Source organism: Oncorhynchus nerka, linkage group LG15 (assembly GCF_034236695.1).
Source record: "Oncorhynchus nerka isolate Pitt River linkage group LG15, Oner_Uvic_2.0, whole genome shotgun sequence".
Classification (NCBI taxonomy): Eukaryota; Metazoa; Chordata; class Actinopteri; order Salmoniformes; family Salmonidae; genus Oncorhynchus; species Oncorhynchus nerka.
Genome location: NC_088410.1, coordinates 70,469,399 through 70,492,661, shown reverse-complemented (window position 1 = coordinate 70,492,661; position 23,263 = coordinate 70,469,399). Strand labels below are relative to the sequence as shown.

General features: G+C 41.3%; 1 protein-coding gene across 1 annotated transcript in view; it reads left to right on the top strand.

The window, feature by feature from the left end:
• Window positions 1-23,263, top strand: part of LOC115125478 (liprin-alpha-4-like) — a 208,437-nt gene that overhangs the window by 154,473 nt on the left and 30,701 nt on the right. Inside the window, 2 exon segments of the mRNA XM_065001860.1 lie at window positions 21,869-22,069; window positions 22,549-22,611. Coding sequence (XP_064857932.1) covers window positions 21,869-22,069; window positions 22,549-22,611 — 264 coding nt within the window.

Here is a 23,263-nt window from a genome sequence, read left to right as displayed (position 1 = left end):
CACCTGGAGTGGTATATAAACCACTACCTTAACCTACTGTATCATCACCTGGAGTGGTATATAAACCACTACCTTAACCTTAACCTACAGTATCATCACCTGGAGTGGTATATAAACCACTACCTTAACCTACTGTATCCTCACCTGGAGTGGTATATAAACCACTACCTTAACCTACAGTATCCTCACCTGGAGTGGTATATAAACCACTACCTTAACCTACAGTATCCTCACCTGGAGTGGTATATAAACCACTACCTTAACCTACAGTATCATCACCTGGAGTGGTATATAAACCACTACCTTAACACCTGGAGTGGTATATAAACCACTACCTAACCTCAGTATCCTCACCTGGAGTGGTATATAAACCACTACCTTAACCTACAGTATCCTCACCTGGAGTGGTATATAAACCACTTAACCTTAACCTACAGTATCATCACCTGGAGTGGTATATAAACCACTACCTTAACCTACAGTATGATCACCTGGAGTGGTATATAAACCACTACCTTAAACTATCATCACCTGGAGTGATATATAAACCACTAACCTTAACCTACAGTATCATCACCTGGAGTGGTATATAAACCACTACCTTAACCTACTGTATCCTCACCTGGAGTGGTATATATATAACCACTACCTAACCTACAGTATCCTCAACCTGGAGTGATATATAAACCACTACTACCTTAACCTACAGTATCATCACCTGGAGTGGTATATAAACCACTACCTTAACCTACAGTATCATCACCTGGAGTGGTATATAAACCACTACCTTAACCTACTGTATCCTCACCTGGAGTGGTATATAAACCACTACCTTAACCTACAGTATCATCACCTGGAGTGGTATATAAACCACTACCTTAACCTACTGTATCCTCACCTGGAGTGGTATATAAACCACTACCTTAACCTACAGTATCCTCACTTGGAGTGGTATATAAACCACTACCTTAACCTACAGTATCATCACCTGGAGTGGTATATAAAACCACTACCTTAACCTTAACCTACTGTATCATCACCTGGAGTGATATATAAACCACTACCTTAACCTTAACCTACAGTATCATCACCTGGAGTGGTATATAAACCACTACCTTAACCTACTGTATCCTCACCTGGAGTGGTATATAAACCACTACCTTAACCTACAGTATCATCACCTGGAGTGGTATATAAACCACTACCTTAACCTACAGTATCATCACCTGGAGTGGTATATAAACCACTACCTTAACCTACAGTATCCTCACCTGGAGTGGTATATAAACCACTACCTTAACCTACAGTATCATCACCTGGAGTGGTATATAAACCACTACCTTAACCTACAGTATCATCACCTGGAGTGGTATATAAACCACTACCTTAACCTACAGTATCCTCACCTGGAGTGGTATATAAACCACTACCTTAACCTACAGTATCATCACCTGGAGTGGTATATAAACCACTAAAACCACTATCCTTGGTATATAAACCACTACCTTAACCTTAACCTACAGTATCATCACCTGGAGTGGTATATAAACCACTACCTTAACCTACAGTATCATCACCTGGAGTGGTATATAAACCACTACCTTAACCTCAGTATCACACCTGGAGTGGTATATAAACCACTACCTTAACCTACAGTATCATCACCTGGAGTGGTATATAAACCACTACCTTAACCTACAGTATCATCACCTGGAGTGGTATATAAACCACTACCTTAACCTACAGTATCATCACCTGGAGTGGTATATAAACCACTACCTTAACCTACAGTATCATCACCTGGAGTGGTATATAAACCACTACCTTAACCTACAGTATCATCACCTGGAGTGGTATATAAACCACTACCTTAACCTACAGTATCATCACCTGGAGTGGTATATAAACCACTACCTTAACCTACAGTATCATCACCTGGAGTGGTATATAAACCACTACCTTAACCTACAGTATCATCACCTGGAGTGGTATATAAACCACTACCTTAACCTACAGTATCATCACCTGGAGTGGTATATAAACCACTACCTTAACCTACAGTATCATCACCTGGAGTGGTATATAAACCACTACCTTAACCTACAGTATCATCACCTGGAGTGGTATATAAACCACTACCTTAACCTACAGTATCATCACCTGGAGTGGTATATAAACCACTACCTTAACCTACAGTATCATCACCTGGAGTGGTATATAAACCACTACCTACCTTAACCTACCACTACCTTAACCTACAGTATCCTCACCTGGAGTGGTATATAAACCACTACCTTAACCTACAGTATCATCACCTGGAGTGGTATATAAACCACTACCTTAACCTACAGTATCATCACCTGGAGTGGTATATAAACCACTACCTTAACCTACAGTATCATCACCTGGAGTGGTATATAAACCACTACCTTAACCTACAGTATCCTCACCTGGAGTGGTATATAAACCACTACCTTAACCTACAGTATCATCACCTGGAGTGGTATATAAACCACTACCTTAACCTACAGTATCATCACCTGGAGTGGTATATAAACCACTACCTTAACCTACTGTATCCTCACCTGGAGTGGTATATAAACCACTACCTTAACCTACTGTATCCTCACCTGGAGTGGTATATAAACCACTACCTTAACCTACTGTATCCTCACCTGGAGTGGTATATAAACCACTACCTTAACCTACAGTATCCTCACCTGGAGTGGTATATAAACCACTACATTAACCTTAACCTACAGTATCATCACCTGGAGTGGTATATAAACCACTACCTTAACCTACTGTATCCTCACCTGGAGTGGTATATAAACCACTACCTTAACCTACAGTATCATCACCTGGAGTGGTATATAAACCACTACCTTAACCTACAGTATCATCACCTGGGGTGGTATATAAACCACTACCTTAACCTTAACCTACAGTATCATCACCTGGAGTGGTATATAAACCACTACCTTAACCTACAGTATCACCTGGAGTGGTATATAAACCACTACCTTAACCTACAGTATCATCACCTGGAGTGGTATATAAACCACTACCTTAACCTACAGTATCATCACCTGGAGTGGTATATAAACCACTACCTTAACCTACAGTATCATCACCTGGAGTGGTATATAAACCACTACCTTAACCTACAGTATCATCACCTGGAGTGGTATATAAACCACTACCTTAACCTACAGTATCATCACCTGGAGTGGTATATAAACCACTACCTTAACCTACAGTATCATCACCTGGAGTGGTATATAAACCACTACCTTAACCTACAGTATCATCACCTGGAGTGGTATATAAACCACTACCTTAACCTACAGTATCATCACCTGGAGTGGTATATAAACCACTACCTTAACCTACAGTATCATCACCTGGAGTGGTATATAAACCACTACCTTAACCTACAGTATCATCACCTGGAGTGGTATATAAACCACTACCTTAACCTACAGTATCATCACCTGGAGTGGTATATAAACCACTACCTTAACCTACAGTATCATCACCTGGAGTGGTATATAAACCACTACCTTAACCTAACATCTACCTGGAGTGGTATCAAACACCTGGAGTGGTATATAAACCACTACCTTAACCTACAGTATCATCACCTGGAGTGGTATATAAACCACTACCTTAACCTACTGTATCATCACCTGGAGTGGTATATAAACCACTACCTTAACCTACAGTATCACCTGGAGTGGTATATAAACCACTACCTTAACCTACTGTATCATCACCTGGAGTGGTATATAAACCACTACCTTAACCTACAGTATCATCACCTGGAGTGGTATATAAACCACTACCTTAACCTACAGTATCACTACCTCACCTGGAGTGGTATATAAACCACTACCTTAACCTACAGTATCATCACCTGGAGTGGTATATAAACCACTACCTTAACCTACAGTATCATCACCTGGAGTGGTATATAAACCACTATATAAACCTTAACCTACAGTATCATCACCTGGAGTGGTATATAAACCACTACCTTAACCTACAGTATCATCACCTGGAGTGGTATATAAACCACTACCTTAACCTACAGTATCATCACCTGGAGTGGTATATAAACCACTACCTTAACCTACAGTATCATCACCTGGAGTGGTATATAAACCACTACCTTAACCTACAGTATCATCACCTGGAGTGGTATATAAACCACTACCTTAACCTACAGTATCATCACCTGGAGTGGTATATAAACCACTACCTTAACCTACAGTATCATCACCTGGAGTGGTATATAAACCACTACCTTAACCTACAGTATCATCACCTGGAGTGGTATATAAACCACTACCTTAACCTACAGTATCATCACCTGGAGTGGTATATAAACCACTACCTTAACCTACAGTATCATCACCTGGAGTGGTATATAAACCACTACCTTAACCTACAGTATCATCACCTGGAGTGGTATATAAACCACTACCTTAACCTACAGTATCATCACTTGGAGTGGTATATAAACCACTACATTAACCTTAACCTACAGTATCATCACCTGGAGTGGTATATAAACCACTACCTTAACCTACAGTATCCTCACCTGGAGTGGTATATAAACCACTACCTTAACCTTAACCTACAGTATCATCACCTGGAGTGGTATATAAACCACTACCTTAACCTACAGTATCATCACCTGGAGTGGTATATAAACTACTACCTTAACCTACAGTATCATCACCTGGAGTGGTATATAAACCACTACCTTAACCTACAGTATCATCACCTGGAGTGGTATATAAACCACTACCTTAACCTACAGTATCATCACCTGGAGGGGTATATAACCCACTACCTTAACCTACTGTATCCTCACCTGGAGTGGTATATAAACCACTACATTAACCTTAACCTACAGTATCCTCACCTGGAGTGATATATAAACCACTACCTTAACCTTAACCTACAGTATCATCACCTGGAGTGGTATATAAACCACTACCTTAACCTACTGTATCCTCACCTGGAGTGGTATATAAACCACTACCTTAACCTACTGTATCATCACCTGGAGTGGTATATAAACCACTACCTTAACCTACTGTATCATCACCTGGAGTGGTATATAAACCACTACCTTAACCTACAGTATCATTACCTGGAGTGGTATATAAACCACTACCTTAACCTACAGTATCATTACCTGGAGTGGTATATAAACCACTACCTTAACCTACAGTATCATCACCTGGAGTGGTATATAAACCACTACCTTAACCTACTGTATCATCACCTGGAGTGGTATATAAACCACTACCTTAACCTACTGTATCATCACCTGGAGTGGTATATAAACCACTACCTTAACCTACAGTATCATCACCTGGGGTGGTATATAAACCACTACCTTAACCTACTGTATCATCACCTGGAGTGGTATATAAACCACTACCTTAACCTACTGTATCATCACCTGGAGTGGTATATAAACCACTACCTTAACCTACTGTATCATCACCTGGAGTGGTATATAAACCACTACCTTAACCTACTGTATCATCACCTGGAGTGGTACATAAACCACTACCTTAACCTACAGTATCATTACCTGGAGTGGTATATAAACCACTACCTTAACCTACAGTATCATCACCTGGAGTGGTATATAAACCACTACCTTAACCTACAGTATCATCACCTGGAGTGGTATATAAACCACTACCTTAACCTACAGTATCATCCCTGGAGTGGTATATAAACCACTACCTTAACCTACTGTATCCTCACCTGGAGTGGTATATAAACCACTAACCTTAACCTACAGTATCATCACCTGGAGTGGTATATAAACCACTACCTTAACCTACAGTATCATCACCTGGAGTGGTATATAAACCACTACCTTAACCTACAGTATCATCACCTATAAACCACTACCTTAACCTACAGTATCATCACCTGGAGTGGTATATAAACCACTACCTTAACCTACAGTATCATCACTTGGAGTGGTATATAAACCACTACCTTAACCTACAGTATCATCCCCTGGAGTGGTATATAAACCACTACCTTAACCTACAGTATCATCACCTGGAGTGGTATATAAACCACTACCTTAACCTACAGTATCATCACTTGGAGTGGTATATAAACCACTACATTAACCTTAACCTACAGTATCATCACCTGGAGTGGTATATAAACCACTACCTTAACCTACAGTATCCTCACCTGGAGTGGTATATAAACCACTACCTTAACCTTAACCTACAGTATCATCACCTGGAGTGGTATATAAACCACTACCTTAACCTACAGTATCATCACCTGGAGTGGTATATAAACCACTACCTTAACCTACAGTATCATCACCTGGAGTGGTATATAAACCACTACCTTAACCTACAGTATCATCACCTGGAGGGGTATATAACCCACTACCTTAACCTACTGTATCCTCACCTGGAGTGGTATATAAACCACTACATTAACCTTAACCTACAGTATCCTCACCTGGAGTGATATATAAACCACTACCTTAACCTTAACCTACAGTATCATCACCTGGAGTGGTATATAAACCACTACCTTAACCTACTGTATCCTCACCTGGAGTGGTATATAAACCACTACCTTAACCTACTGTATCATCACCTGGAGTGGTATATAAACCACTACCTTAACCTACAGTATCATTACCTGGAGTGGTATATAAACCACTACCTTAACCTACAGTATCATTACCTGGAGTGGTATATAAACCACTACCTTAACCTACAGTATCATCACCTGGAGTGGTATATAAACCACTACCTTAACCTACTGTATCATCACCTGGAGTGGTATATAAACCACTACCTTAACCTACTGTATCATCACCTGGAGTGGTATATAAACCACTACCTTAACCTACTGTATCATCACCTGGAGTGGTATATAAACCACTACCTTAACCTACTGTATCCTCACCTGGAGTGGTATATAAACCACTACATTAACCTACAGTATCATCACCTGGAGTGGTATATAAAACCACTACCTTAACCTACAGTATCATCACCTGGAGTGGTATATAAACCACTACCTTAACCTACAGTATCATCACCTGGAGTGGTATATAAACCACTACCTTAACCTACAGTATCATCACCTGGAGTGGTATATAAACCACTACCTTAACCTACAGTATCATCACCTGGAGTGGTATATAAACCACTACCTTAACCTACAGTATCATCACCTGGGGTGGTATATAAACCACCAACTACCATCCCCTAACCTACAGTATCATCACCTGGAGTGGTATATAAACCACTACCTTAACCTACTGTATCATCACCTGGAGTGGTATATAAACCACTACATTAACCTTAACCTACAGTATCATCACCTGGAGTGGTATATAAACCACTACCTTAACCTACAGTATCATCACCTGGAGTGGTATAAACCACTACCTTAACCTACAGTATCATCACCTGGAGTGGTATATAAACCACTACCTTAACCTACTGTATAATCCCCTGGAGTGGTATATAAACCACTACCTTAACCTTAACCTACAGTATCATCACCTGGAGTGGTATATAAACCACTACCTTAACCTACAGTATCCTCACCTGGAGTGGTATATAAACCACTACCTTAACCTACAGTATCATCACCTGGAGTGGTATATAAACCACTACCTTAACCTACAGTATCATCACCTGGAGTGGTATATAAACTACTACCTTAACCTACAGTATCATCACCTGGAGTGGTATATAAACCACTACCTTAACCTACAGTATCATCACCTGGAGTGGTATATAACCCACTACCTTAACCTACTGTATCCTCACCTGGAGTGGTATATAAACCACTACATTAACCTTAACCTACAGTATCCTCACCTGGAGTGATATATAAACCACTACCTTAACCTTAACCTACAGTATCATCACCTGGAGTGGTATATAAACCACTACCTTAACCTACAGTATCCTCACCTGGAGTGGTATATAAACCACTACCTTAACCTACAGTATCATCACCTGGAGTGGTATATAAACCACTACCTTAACCTACAGTATCATCACCTGGAGTGGTATATAAACCACTACCTTAACCTACAGTATCCTCACTTGGAGTGGTATATAAACCACTACCTTAACCTACAGTATCATCACCTGGAGTGGTATATAAAACCACTACCTTAACCTTAACCTACTGTATCATCACCTGGAGTGATATATAAACCACTACCTTAACCTTAACCTACAGTATCATCACCTGGAGTGGTATATAAACCACTACCTTAACCTACTGTATCCTCACCTGGAGTGGTATATAAACCACTACCTTAACCTACAGTATCATCACCTGGAGTGGTATATAAACCACTACCTTAACCTACAGTATCATCACCTGGAGTGGTATATAAACCACTACCTTAACCTACAGTATCCTCACCTGGAGTGGTATATAAACCACTACCTTAACCTACAGTATCATCACCTGGAGTGGTATATAAACCACTACCTTAACCTACAGTATCCTCACCTGGAGTGGTATATAAACCACTACCTTAACCTACAGTATCATCACCTGGAGTGGTATATAAACCACTACCTTAACCTACAGTATCATCACCTGGAGTGGTATATAAACCACTACCTTAACCTACAGTATCCTCACCTGGAGTGGTATATAAACCACTACCTTAACCTACAGTATCATCACCTGGAGTGGTATATAAACCACTACCTTAACCTACAGTATCCTCACCTGGAGTGGTATATAAACCACTACCTTAACCTACTGTATCCTCACCTGGAGTGGTATATAAACCACTACCTTAACCTACTGTATCCTCACCTGGAGTGGTATATAAACCACTACCTTAACCTACTGTATCCTCACCTGGAGTGGTATATAAACCACTACCTTAACCTACAGTATCATCACCTGGAGTGGTATATAAACCACTACCTTAACCTACAGTATCATCACCTGGAGTGGTATATAAACCACTACCTTAACCTACAGTATCATCACCTGGAGTGGTATATAAACCACTACCTTAACCTACAGTATCATCACCTGGAGTGGTATATAAACCACTACCTTAACCTACAGTATCCTCACCTGGAGTGGTATATAAACCACTACCTTAACCTACAGTATCATCACCTGGAGTGGTATATAAACCACTACCTTAAGCTACAGTATCCTCACCTGGAGTGGTATATAAACCACTACCTTAACCTACTGTATCCTCACCTGGAGTGGTATATAAACCACTACCTTAACCTACTGTATCCTCACCTGGAGTGGTATATAAACCACTACCTTAACCTACAGTATCATCACCTGGAGTGGTATATAAACCACTACCTTAACCTACTGTATCATCACCTGGAGTGGTATATAAACCACTACCTTAACCTACTGTATCATCACCTGGAGTGGTATATAAACCACTACCTTAACCTACTGTATCCTCACCTGGAGTGGTATATAAACCACTACATTAACCTACAGTATCATCACCTGGAGTGGTATATAAAACCACTACCTTAACCTACAGTATCATCACCTGGAGTGGTATATAAACCACTACCTTAACCTACAGTATCATCACCTGGAGTGGTATATAAACCACTACCTTAACCTACAGTATAATCCCCTGGAGTGGTATATAAACCACGACCTTAACCTTAACCTACAGTATCATCACCTGGAGTGATATATAAACCACTACCTTAACCTACAGTATCATCACCTGGGGTGGTATATAAACCACTACCTTAACCTACAGTATCATCCCCTTAACCTACAGTATCATCACCTGGAGTGGTATATAAAACACTACCTTAACCTACTGTATCATCACCTGGAGTGGTATATAAACCACTACATTAACCTTAACCTACAGTATCATCACCTGGAGTGGTATATAAACCACTACCTTAACCTACAGTATCATCACCTGGAGTGGTATAAACCACTACCTTAACCTACAGTATCATCACCTGGAGTGGTATATAAACCACTACCTTAACCTACTGTATAATCCCCTGGAGTGGTATATAAACCACTACCTTAACCTTAACCTACAGTATCATCACCTGGAGTGGTATATAAACCACTACCTTAACCTACAGTATCCTCACCTGGAGTGGTATATAAACCACTACCTTAACCTACAGTATCATCACCTGGAGTGGTATATAAACCACTACCTTAACCTACAGTATCATCACCTGGAGTGGTATATAAACTACTACCTTAACCTACAGTATCATCACCTGGAGTGGTATATAAACCAAACCACTACCACCTGGAACCTACAACCTACTGTATCATCACCTGGAGTGGTATATAACCCACTACCTTAACCTACTGTATCCTCACCTGGAGTGGTATATAAACCACTACATTAACCTTAACCTACAGTATCCTCACCTGGAGTGATATATAAACCACTACCTTAACCTTAACCTCACCTGGAGTGGTATATAAACCACTACCTTAACCTGGAGTATCATCACCTGGTGGTATATAAACCACTACCTTAACCTACAGTATCCTCACCTGGAGTGGTATATAAACCACTACCTTAACCTACAGTATCATCACCTGGAGTGGTATATAAACCACTACCTTAACCTACAGTATCCTCACCTGGAGTGGTATATAAACCACTACCTTAACCTACAGTATCATCACCTGGAGTGATATATAAACCACTACCTTAACCTACTGTATCAGTATCCATCACCTGGGAGTGGTATATAAACCACTACCTTAACCTACTGTATCCTCACCTGGAGTGGTATATAAACCACTACCTTAACCTACAGTATCATCACCTGGAGTGGTATATAAACCACTACCTTAACCTACAGTATCATCACCTGGAGTGGTATATAAACCACTACCTTAACCTACAGTATCCTCACCTGGAGTGGTATATAAACCACTACCTTAACCTACAGTATCATCACCTGGAGTGGTATATAAACCACTACCTTAACCTACAGTATCCTCACCTGGAGTGGTATATAAACCACTACCTTAACCTACAGTATCCTCACCTGGAGTGGTATATAAACCACTACCTTAACCTACAGTATCATCACCTGGAGTGGTATATAAACCACTACCTTAACCTACAGTATCATCACCTGGAGTGGTATATAAACCACTACCTTAACCTACAGTATCCTCACCTGGAGTGGTATATAAACCACTACCTTAACCTACAGTATCATCACCTGGAGTGGTATATAAACCACTACCTTAACCTACAGTATCATCACCTGGAGTGGTATATAAACCACTACCTTAACCTACAGTATCTCACCTGGAGTGGTATATAAACCACTACCTTAACCTACAGTATCATCACCTGGAGTGGTATATAAACCACTACCTTAACCTACAGTATCCTCACCTGGAGTGGTATATAAACCACTACCTTAACCTACAGTATCATCACCTGGAGTGGTATATAAACCACTACCTTAACCTACAGTATCCTCACCTGGAGTGGTATATAAACCACTACCTTAACCTACAGTATCATCACCTGGAGTGGTATATAAACCAAACCACAGTACCTCACCTGGAGTGGTATATAAACCACTACCTTAACCTACAGTATCCTCACCTGGAGTGGTATATAAACCACTACCTTAACCTACAGTATCCTCACCTGGAGTGGTATATAAACCTACCTTAACCTACCTTAATCCTCACCTGGAGTGGTATATAAACCACTACCTTAACCTACAGTATCATCACCTGGAGTGGTATAAACCACTACCTTAACCTACAGTATCATCACCTGGAGTGGTATATAAACCACTACCTTAACCTACAGTATCTCACCTGGAGTGGTATATAAACCACTACCTTAACCTACAGTATCCCTGGTTATCACCTGGAGTATATAAACCACTACCTTAACCTACAGTATCCTCACCTGGAGTGGTATATAAACCACTACCTTAACCTACAGTATCCTCACCTGGAGTGGTATATAAACCACTACCTTAACCTACAGTATCCTCACCTGGAGTGGTATATAAACCACTACCTTAACCTACAGTATCCTCACCTGGAGTGGTATATAAACCACTACCTTAACCTACAGTATCATCACCTGGAGTGGTATATAAACCACTACCTTAACCTACAGTATATAAACCACTACCTTACCTGTATCATCACCTGGAGTGGTATATAAACCACTACCTTAACCTACAGTATCATCACCTGGAGTGGTATATAAACCACTACCTTAACCTAACAGTATCATCACCTGGAGTGGTATATAAACCACTACCTTAACCTACAGTATCATCACCTGGAGTGGTATATAAACCACTACCTTAACCTACAGTATATCACCTGGAGTGGTATATAAACCACTACCTTAACCTACAGTATCATCACCTGGAGTGGTATATAAACCACTACCTTAACCTACAGTATCATCACCTGGAGTGTGGTATATAAACCACTACCTTAACCTACAGTATCCTCACCTGGAGTGGTATATAAACCACTACCTTAACCTACTGTATCCTCACCTGGAGTGGTATATAAACCACTACCTTAACCTACTGTATCCTCACCTGGAGTGGTATATAAACCACTACCTTAACCTACTGTATCCTCACCTGGAGTGGTATATAAACCACTACCTTAACCTACAGTATCCTCACCTGGAGTGGTATATAAACCACTACCTACCTAACCTACAGTATCATCACCTGGAGTGGTATATAAACCACTACCTTAACCTACAGTATCATCACCTGGAGTGGTATATAAACCACTACCTTAACCTACAGTATCATCACCTGGAGTGGTATATAAACCACTACCTTAACCTCATCACAGTATCCACTCACCTGGAGTGGTATATAAACCACTACCTTAACCTACAGTATCCTCACCTGGAGTGGTATATAAACCACTACCTTAACCTACTGTATCATCACCTGGAGTGGTATATAAACCACTACCTTAACCTACAGTATCCTCACCTGGAGTGGTATATAAACCACTACCTTAACCTACAGTATCATCACCTGGAGTGGTATATAAACCACTACCTTAACCTACAGTATCCTCACCTGGAGTGGTATATAAACCACTACCTTAACCTTAACCTACCTGGAGTATCATCACCTGTATCATCACCTGGAGTGGTATATAAACCACTACCTTAACCTACAGTATCATCACCTGGAGTGGTATATAAACCACTACCTTAACCTACAGTATCATCACCTGGAGTGGTATATAAACCACTACCTTAACCTACAGTATCATCACCTGGAGTGGTATATAAACCACTACCTTAACCTACAGTATCATCACCTGGAGTGGTATATAAACCACTACCTTAACCTACAGTATCCTCACCTGGAGTGGTATATAAACCACTACCTTAACCTACAGTATCATCACCTGGAGTGGTATATAAACCACTACCTTAACCTACAGTATCATCACCTGGAGTGGTATATAAACCACTACCTTAACCTACAGTATCATCACCTGGAGTGGTATATAAACCACTACCTTAACCTACAGTATCCTCACCTGGAGTGGTATATAAACCACTACCTTAACCTACAGTATCATCACCTGGAGTGGTATATAAACCACTACCTTAACCTACAGTATCCTCACCTGGAGTGGTATATAAACCACTACCTTAACCTACTGTATCCTCACCTGGAGTGGTATATAAACCACTACCTTAACCTACTGTATCCTCACCTGGAGTGATATATAAACCACTACCTTAACCTACAGTATCCTCACCTGGAGTGGTATATAAACCACTACCTTAACCTACAGTATCATCACCTGGAGTGGTATATAAACCACTACCTTAACCTACAGTATCATCACCTGGAGTGGTATATAAACCACTACCTTAACCTACAGTATCCTCACCTGGAGTGGTATATAAACCACTACCTTAACCTACAGTATCATCACCTGGAGTGGTATATAAACCACTACCTAACCTACAGTATCATCACCTGGAGTGGTATATAAACCACTACCTTAACCTACAGTATCCTCACCTGGAGTGGTATATAAACCACTACCTTAATAAACCACTACAGTATCCTCACCTGGAGTGGTATATAAACCACTACCTTAACCTACTGTATCCTCACCTGGAGTGGTATATAAACCACTACCTTAACCTACTCACCTATCCACTCACCTGGAGTGGTATATAAACCACTACCTTAACCTACAGTATCATCACCTGGAGTGGTATATAAACCACTACCTTAACCTACAGTATCCTCACCTGGAGTGGTATATAAACCACTACCTTAACCTTAACCTACAGTATCATCACCTGGAGTGGTATATAAACCACTACCTTAACCTACAGTATCATCACCTGGAGTGGTATATAAACTACTACCTTAACCTACAGTATCATCACCTGGAGTGGTATATAAACCACTACCTTAACCTACAGTATCATCACCTGGAGTGGTATATAAACCACTACCTTAACCTACAGTATCATCACCTGGAGTGGTATATAACCCACTACCTTAACCTACTGTATCCTCACCTGGAGTGGTATATAAACCACTACATTAACCTTAACCTACAGTATCCTCACCTGGAGTGATATATAAACCACTACCTTAACCTTAACCTACAGTATCATCACCTGGAGTGGTATATAAACCACTACCTTAACCTACTGTATCCTCACCTGGAGTGGTATATAAACCACTACCTTAACCTACAGTATCATCACCTGGAGTGGTATATAAACCACTACCTTAACCTACATTATCATCACCTGGAGTGGTATATAAACCACTACCTTAACCTACAGTATCATCACCTGGAGTGGTATATAAACCACTACCTTAACCTACAGTATCCTCACCTGGAGTGGTATATAAACCACTACCTTAACCTACATTATCATCACCTGGAGTGGTATATAAACCACTACCTAACCTTAACCATCACAGTATCCACTACCTGGACCTACAGTGGTATATAAACCACTACCTTAACCTACAGTATCCTCACCTGGAGTGGTATATAAACCACTACCTTAACCTACAGTATCATCACCTGGAGTGGTATATAAACCACTACCTTAAGCTACAGTATCCTCACCTGGAGTGGTATATAAACCACTACCTTAACCTACTGTATCCTCACCTGGAGTGGTATATAAACCACTACCTTAACCTACTGTATCCTCACCTGGAGTGGTATATAAACCACTACCTTAACCTACTGTATCCTCACCTGGAGTGGTATATAAACCACTACCTTAACCTACAGTATCATCACCTGGAGTGGTATATAAACCACTACCTTAACCTACAGTATCCTCACCTGGAGTGGTATATAAACCACTACCTTAACCTTAACCTACAGTATCATCACCTGGAGTGGTATATAAACCACTACCTTAACCTACAGTATCATCACCTGGAGTGGTATATAAACTACTACCTTAACCTACAGTATCATCACCTGGAGTGGTATATAAACCACTACCTTAACCTACAGTATCATCACCTGGAGTGGTATATAAACCACTACCTTAACCTACAGTATCATCACCTGGAGTGGTATATAACCCACTACCTTAACCTACTGTATCCTCACCTGGAGTGGTATATAAACCACTACATTAACCTTAACCTACAGTATCCTCACCTGGAGTGATATATAAACCACTACCTTAACCTTAACCTACAGTATCATCACCTGGAGTGGTATATAAACCACTACCTTAACCTACTGTATCCTCACCTGGAGTGGTATATAAACCACTACCTTAACCTACAGTATCATCACCTGGAGTGGTATATAAACCACTACCTTAACCTACATTATCATCACCTGGAGTGGTATATAAACCACTACCTTAACCTACAGTATCATCACCTGGAGTGGTATATAAACCACTACCTTAACCTACAGTATCCTCACCTGGAGTGGTATATAAACCACTACCTTAACCTACATTATCATCACCTGGAGTGGTATATAAACCACTACCTTAACCTACAGTATCATCACCTGGAGTGGTATATAAACCACTACCTTAACCTACAGTATCCTCACCTGGAGTGGTATATAAACCAGTATCCTCACCTGGTGGTATATAAACCACTACCTTAACCTACAGTATCATCACCTGGAGTGGTATATAAACCACTACCTTAACCTACAGTATCATCACCTGGAGTGGTATATAAACCACTACCTTAACCTACAGTATCCTCACCTGGAGTGGTATATAAACCACTACCTTAACCTACAGTATCCTCACCTGGAGTGGTATATAAACCACTACCTTAACCTACAGTATCATCACCTGGAGTGGTATATAAACCACTACCTTAACCTACAGTATCCTCACCTGGAGTGGTATATAAACCACTACCTTAACCTACAGTATCCTCACCTGGAGTGGTATATAAACCACTACCTTAACCTTAACCTACTGTATCATCACCTGGAGTGATATATAAACCACTACCTTAACCTTAACCTACAGTATCATCACCTGGAGTGGTATATAAACCACTACCTTAACCTACTGTATCCTCACCTGGAGTGGTATATAAACCACTACCTTAACCTACAGTATCATCACCTGGAGTGGTATATAAACCACTACCTTAACCTACAGTATCATCACCTGGAGTGGTATATAAACCACTACCTTAACCTACAGTATCCTCACCTGGAGTGGTATATAAACCACTACCTTAACCTACAGTATCCTCACCTGGAGTGGTATATAAACCACTACCTTAACCTACAGTATCATCACCTGGAGTGGTATATAAACCACTACCTTAACCTACAGTATCCTCACCTGGAGTGGTATATAAACCACTACCTTAACCTTAACCTACTGTATCATCACCTGGAGTGATATATAAACCACTACCTTAACCTTAACCTACAGTATCATCACCTGGAGTGGTATATAAACCACTACCTTAACCTACTGTATCCTCACCTGGAGTGGTATATAAACCACTACCTTAACCTACAGTATCATCACCTGGAGTGGTATATAAACCACTACCTTAACCTACAGTATCATCACCTGGAGTGGTATATAAACCACTACCTTAACCTACAGTATCATCACCTGGAGTGGTATATAAACCACTACCTTAACCTACAGTATCATCACCTGGAGTGGTATATAAACCACTACCTTAACCTACAGTATCATCACCTGGAGTGGTATATAAACCACTACCTTAACCTACAGTATCCTCACCTGGAGTGGTATATAAACCACTACCTTAACCTACAGTATCATCACCTGGAGTGGTATATAAACCACTACCTTAACCTACAGTATCCTCACCTGGAGTGGTATATAAACCACTACCTTAACCTACAGTATCATCACCTGGAGTGGTATATAAACCACTACCTTAACCTACAGTATCATCACCTGGAGTGGTATATAAACCACTACCTTAACCTACAGTATCCTCACCTGGAGTGGTATATAAACCACTACCTTAACCTACAGTCATCACCTGGAGTGGTATATAAACCACTACCTTAAGCTACAGTATCCTCACCTGGAGTGGTATATAAACCACTACCTTAACCTACTGTATCCTCACCTGGAGTGGTATATAAACCACTACCTTAACCTACTGTATCCTCACCTGGAGTGGTATATAAACCACTACCTTAACCTACTGTATCCTCACCTGGAGTGGTATATAAACCACTACCTTAACCTACTGTATCCTCACCTGGAGTGGTATATAAACCACTACCTTAACCTACTGTATCCTCACCTGGAGTGATATATAAACCACTACCTTAACCTACAGTATCCTCACCTGGAGTGGTATATAAACCACTACCTTAACCTACAGTATCATCACCTGGAGTGGTATATAAACCACTACCTTAACCTACAGTATCATCACCTGGAGTGGTATATAAACCACTACCTTAACCTACAGTATCATCACCTGGAGTGGTATATAAACCACTACCTTAACCTACAGTATCCTCACCTGGAGTGGTATATAAACCACTACCTTAACCTACAGTATCATCACCTGGAGTGGTATATAAACCACTACCTTAACCTACAGTATCCTCACCTGGAGTGGTATATAAACCACTACCTTAACCTACTGTATCCTCACCTGGAGTGGTATATAAACCACTACCTTAACCTACTGTATCCTCACCTGGAGTGGTATATAAACCACTACCTTAACCTACTGTATCCTCACCTGGAGTGATATATAAACCACTACCTTAACCTACAGTATCCTCACCTGGAGTGGTATATAAACCACTACATTAACCTTAACCTACAGTATCATCACCTGGAGTCATATATAAACCACTACCTTAACCTACTGTATCCTCACCTGGAGTGGTATATAAACCACTACCTTAACCTACAGTATCATCACCTGGAGTGGTATATAAACCACTACCTTAACCTACAGTATCATCACCTGGGGTGGTATATAAACCACTACCTTAACCTACTGTATCATCACCTGGAGTGGTATATAAACCACTACCTTAACCTACAGTATCATCACCTGGAGTGGTATATAAACCATTACCTTAACCTACAGTATCATCACCTGGAGTGGTATATAACCCACTACCTTAACCTACTGTATCCTCACCTGGAGTGGTATATAAACCACTACATTAACCTTAACCTACAGTATCCTCACCTGGAGTGATATATAAACCACTACCTTAACCTTAACCTACAGTATCATCACCTGGAGTGGTATATAAACCACTACCTTAACCTACAGTATCCTCACCTGGAGTGGTATATAAACCACTACCTTAACCTACAGTATCCTCACCTGGAGTGGTATATAAACCACTACATTAACCTTAACCTACAGTATCCTCACCTGGAGTGGTATATAAACCACTACCTTAACCTACAGTATCATCACCTGGAGTGGTATATAAACCACTACCTTAAACTTAACCTACTGTATCATCACCTGGAGTGGTATATAAACCACTACCTTAACCTTAACCTACAGTATCATCACCTGGAGTGGTATATAAACCACTACCTTAACCTACTGTATCCTCACCTGGAGTGGTATATAAACCACTACCTTAACCTACAGTATCCTCACCTGGAGTGGTATATAAACCACTACCTTAACCTACAGTATCCTCACCTGGAGTGGTATATAAACCACTACCTTAACCTACAGTATCATCACCTGGAGTGGTATATAAACCACTACCTTAACCTACAGTATCCTCACCTGGAGTGGTATATAAACCACTACCTTAACCTACAGTATCCTCACCTGGAGTGGTATATAAACCACTACCTTAACCTACAGTATCATCACCTGGAGTGGTATATAAACCACTACCTTAACCTACAGTATCATCACCTGGAGTGGTATATAAACCACTACCTTAACCTACAGTATCATCACCTGGAGTGGTATATAAACCACTACCTTAACCTACAGTATCCTCACCTGGAGTGGTATATAAACCACTACCTTAACCTACAGTATCCTCACCTGGAGTGGTATATAAACCACTACATTAACCTTAACCTACAGTATCCTCACCTGGAGTGGTATATAAACCACTACCTTAACCTACAGTATGATCACCTGGAGTGGTATATAAACCACTACCTTAAACTTAACCTACTGTATCATCACCTGGAGTGATATATAAACCACTACCTTAACCTTAACCTACAGTATCATCACCTGGAGTGGTATATAAACCACTACCTTAACCTACTGTATCCTCACCTGGAGTGGTATATAAACCACTACATTAACCTTAACCTACAGTATCCTCACCTGGAGTGATATATAAACCACTACCTTAACCTTAACCTACAGTATCATCACCTGGAGTGGTATATAAACCACTACCTTAACCTACAGTATCCTCACCTGGAGTGGTATATAAACCACTACCTTATCCTACAGTATCCTCACCTGGAGTGGTATATAAACCACTACCTTAACCTACAGTATCATCACCTGGAGTGGTATATAAACCACTACCTTAACCTACAGTATCCTCACCTGGAGTGGTATATAAACCACTACCTTAACCTACAGTATCCTCACCTGGAGTGGTATATAAACCACTACATTAACCTTAACCTACAGTATCCTCACCTGGAGTGGTATATAAACCACTACCTTAACCTACAGTATGATCACCTGGAGTGGTATATAAACCACTACCTTAAACTTAACCTACTGTATCATCACCTGGAGTGATATATAAACCACTACCTTAACCTTAACCTACAGTATCATCACCTGGAGTGGTATATAAACCACTACCTTAACCTACTGTATCCTCACCTGGAGTGGTATATAAACCACTACATTAACCTTAACCTACAGTATCCTCACCTGGAGTGATATATAAACCACTACCTTAACCTTAACCTACAGTATCATCACCTGGAGTGGTATATAAACCACTACCTTAACCTACAGTATCCTCACCTGGAGTGGTATATAAACCACTACCTTAACCTACAGTATCCTCACCTGGAGTGGTATATAAACCACTACCTTAACCTACAGTATCATCACCTGGAGTGGTATATAAACCACTACCTTAACCTACAGTATCCTCACCTGGAGTGGTATATAAACCACTACCTTAACCTACAGTATCCTCACCTGGAGTGGTATATAAACCACTACCTTAACCTACAGTATCATCACCTGGAGTGGTATATAAACCACTACCTTAACCTACAGTATCATCACCTGGAGTGGTATATAAACCACTACCTTAACCTACAGTATCATCACCTGGAGTGGTATATAAACCACTACCTTAACCTACAGTATCCTCACCTGGAGTGGTATATAAACCACTACCTTAACCTACAGTATCCTCACCTGGAGTGGTATATAAACCACTACATTAACCTTAACCTACAGTATCCTCACCTGGAGTGGTATATAAACCACTACCTTAACCTACAGTATCATCACCTGGAGTGGTATATAAACCACTACATTAACCTTAACCTACTGTATCATCACCTGGAGTGATATATAAACCACTACCTTAACCTTAACCTACAGTATCATCACCTGGAGTGGTATATAAACCACTACCTTAACCTACTGTATCCTCACCTGGAGTGGTATATAAACCACTACATTAACCTTAACCTACAGTATCCTCACCTGGAGTGATATATAAACCACTACCTTAACCTTAACCTACAGTATCATCACCTGGAGTGGCATATAAACCACTACCTTAACCTACAGTATCATCACCTGGAGTGGTATATAACCCACTACCTTAACCTACAGTATCATCACTTGGAGTGTTATATAAACCACTACCTTAACCTACAGTATCATCACCTGGAGTGATATATAAACCACTACCTTAACCTACTGTATCCTCACCTGGAGTGATATATAAACCACTACCTTAACCTACAGTATCCTCACCTGGAGTGGTATATAAACCACTACCTTAACCTACAGTATCCTCACCTGGAGTGGTATATAAACCACTACCTTAACCTACAGTATCATCACCTGGAGTGGTATATAAACCACTACCTTAACCTACAGTATCATCACCTGGAGTGGTATATAAACCACTACCTTAACCTACAGTATCCTCACCTGGAGTGGTATATAAACCACTACCTTAACCTACAGTATCCTCACCTGGAGTGGTATATAAACCACTACCTTAACCTACAGTATCATCACTTGGAGTGTTATATAGTGTGAGATGATGATGATGATGATGATGTCTCCAATCTCTCCAGCTGTGGCTGGGGATGCCCGCCTGGTACGTGGCAGCGTGTCGTGCCAACGTGAAGAGCGGTGCCATCATGTCTGCCCTGTCTGACACAGAGATCCAGAGGGAGATTGGCATCAGTAACCCCCTGCACCGCCTCAAACTGAGACTGGCCATCCAGGAGATGGTCTCCCTCACCAGCCCCTCTGCTCCGCTCACCTCTAGAACGGTACTCACACCCACACTGCCCCTCACCAGCCCCTCTGCGCCGCTCACCTCTAGAACGGTACTCACACCCACACTGCCCCTCACCAGCCCCTCTGCGCCGCTCACCTCTAGAACGGTACTCACACCCACACTGCCCCTCACCAGCCCCTCTGCGCGCTCACCTCTAGAACGGTACTCACACCCACACTGCCCCTCACCAGCCCCTCTGCTCCGCTCACCTCTAGAACGGTACTCACACCCACACTGCCCCTCACCTTCTCACTTCTGACTCTGTAATGGTAGTGCTTTTGACAGTACTCTTCACTCTGTCCACTGGGCTGCATGGGGTGGAATGGGAACCCTACTCTCTCATCAATGTCCCAGATACTGCCTGTCTGACACACACTGCCTTTCACTGAAGACACTGTATTTGTGTGTGTGTGTGTGTGTATGCGTGCTTACGTGCACGCTTGCATGTGCGTGTGCTCTCCCTCTGTGCAGTCCTCCGGAAATGTGTGGTTGACTCATGAAGAGATGGAGAAACTGGCTTCCTCCACTAAAGCGGTCAGTACCATCTGGGTGACTCCCTCCTCACACACACACACACACACACCCCACACACTACACACACACACACACACACACCCTTCACACACACACACACTACACACACACACACACACACACACTCACACACACACATACACAAACATACACACACACACACACACCCCACACACACACACACACCCCTCACACACACACACTACACACACACACACACACACACACACACTGCTTCGCCGTGCTACACTCCTTCCTCAACCCCTCACCTCCAGCCTCCAATAACTACAAAGCATCCTGCATGCCTGCCTGCCTGTCTTTGGTGTGTGTAGCATATTAGGTTCTGTTGTTCCGATTTGTTATTGAGAATCGATTTAGGCTGGTTGTCTGTGGTGTGTTGTTGTTGTGTGGTGGTGGTGTGTGTGGTGTGGTGCTGTGTGTTGTGTGGTGGTGTTATGTGGTGGTGGTTTGTGGTGGTGGTGTGTGGTGCTGTGTGTTGTGTGGTGGTGGTGTGTGGTGTGGTGCTGTGTGTTGTGTGGTGGTGGTGTGGTGTGTGATGCTGTGTGTTGTGTGGTGGTGTGTATTGTGTGGTGTGGTGTTGTGTGGTGGTGTTGTGTGGTGTGGTGTTGTTGTGTGGTGGTGTGTTGTTGTG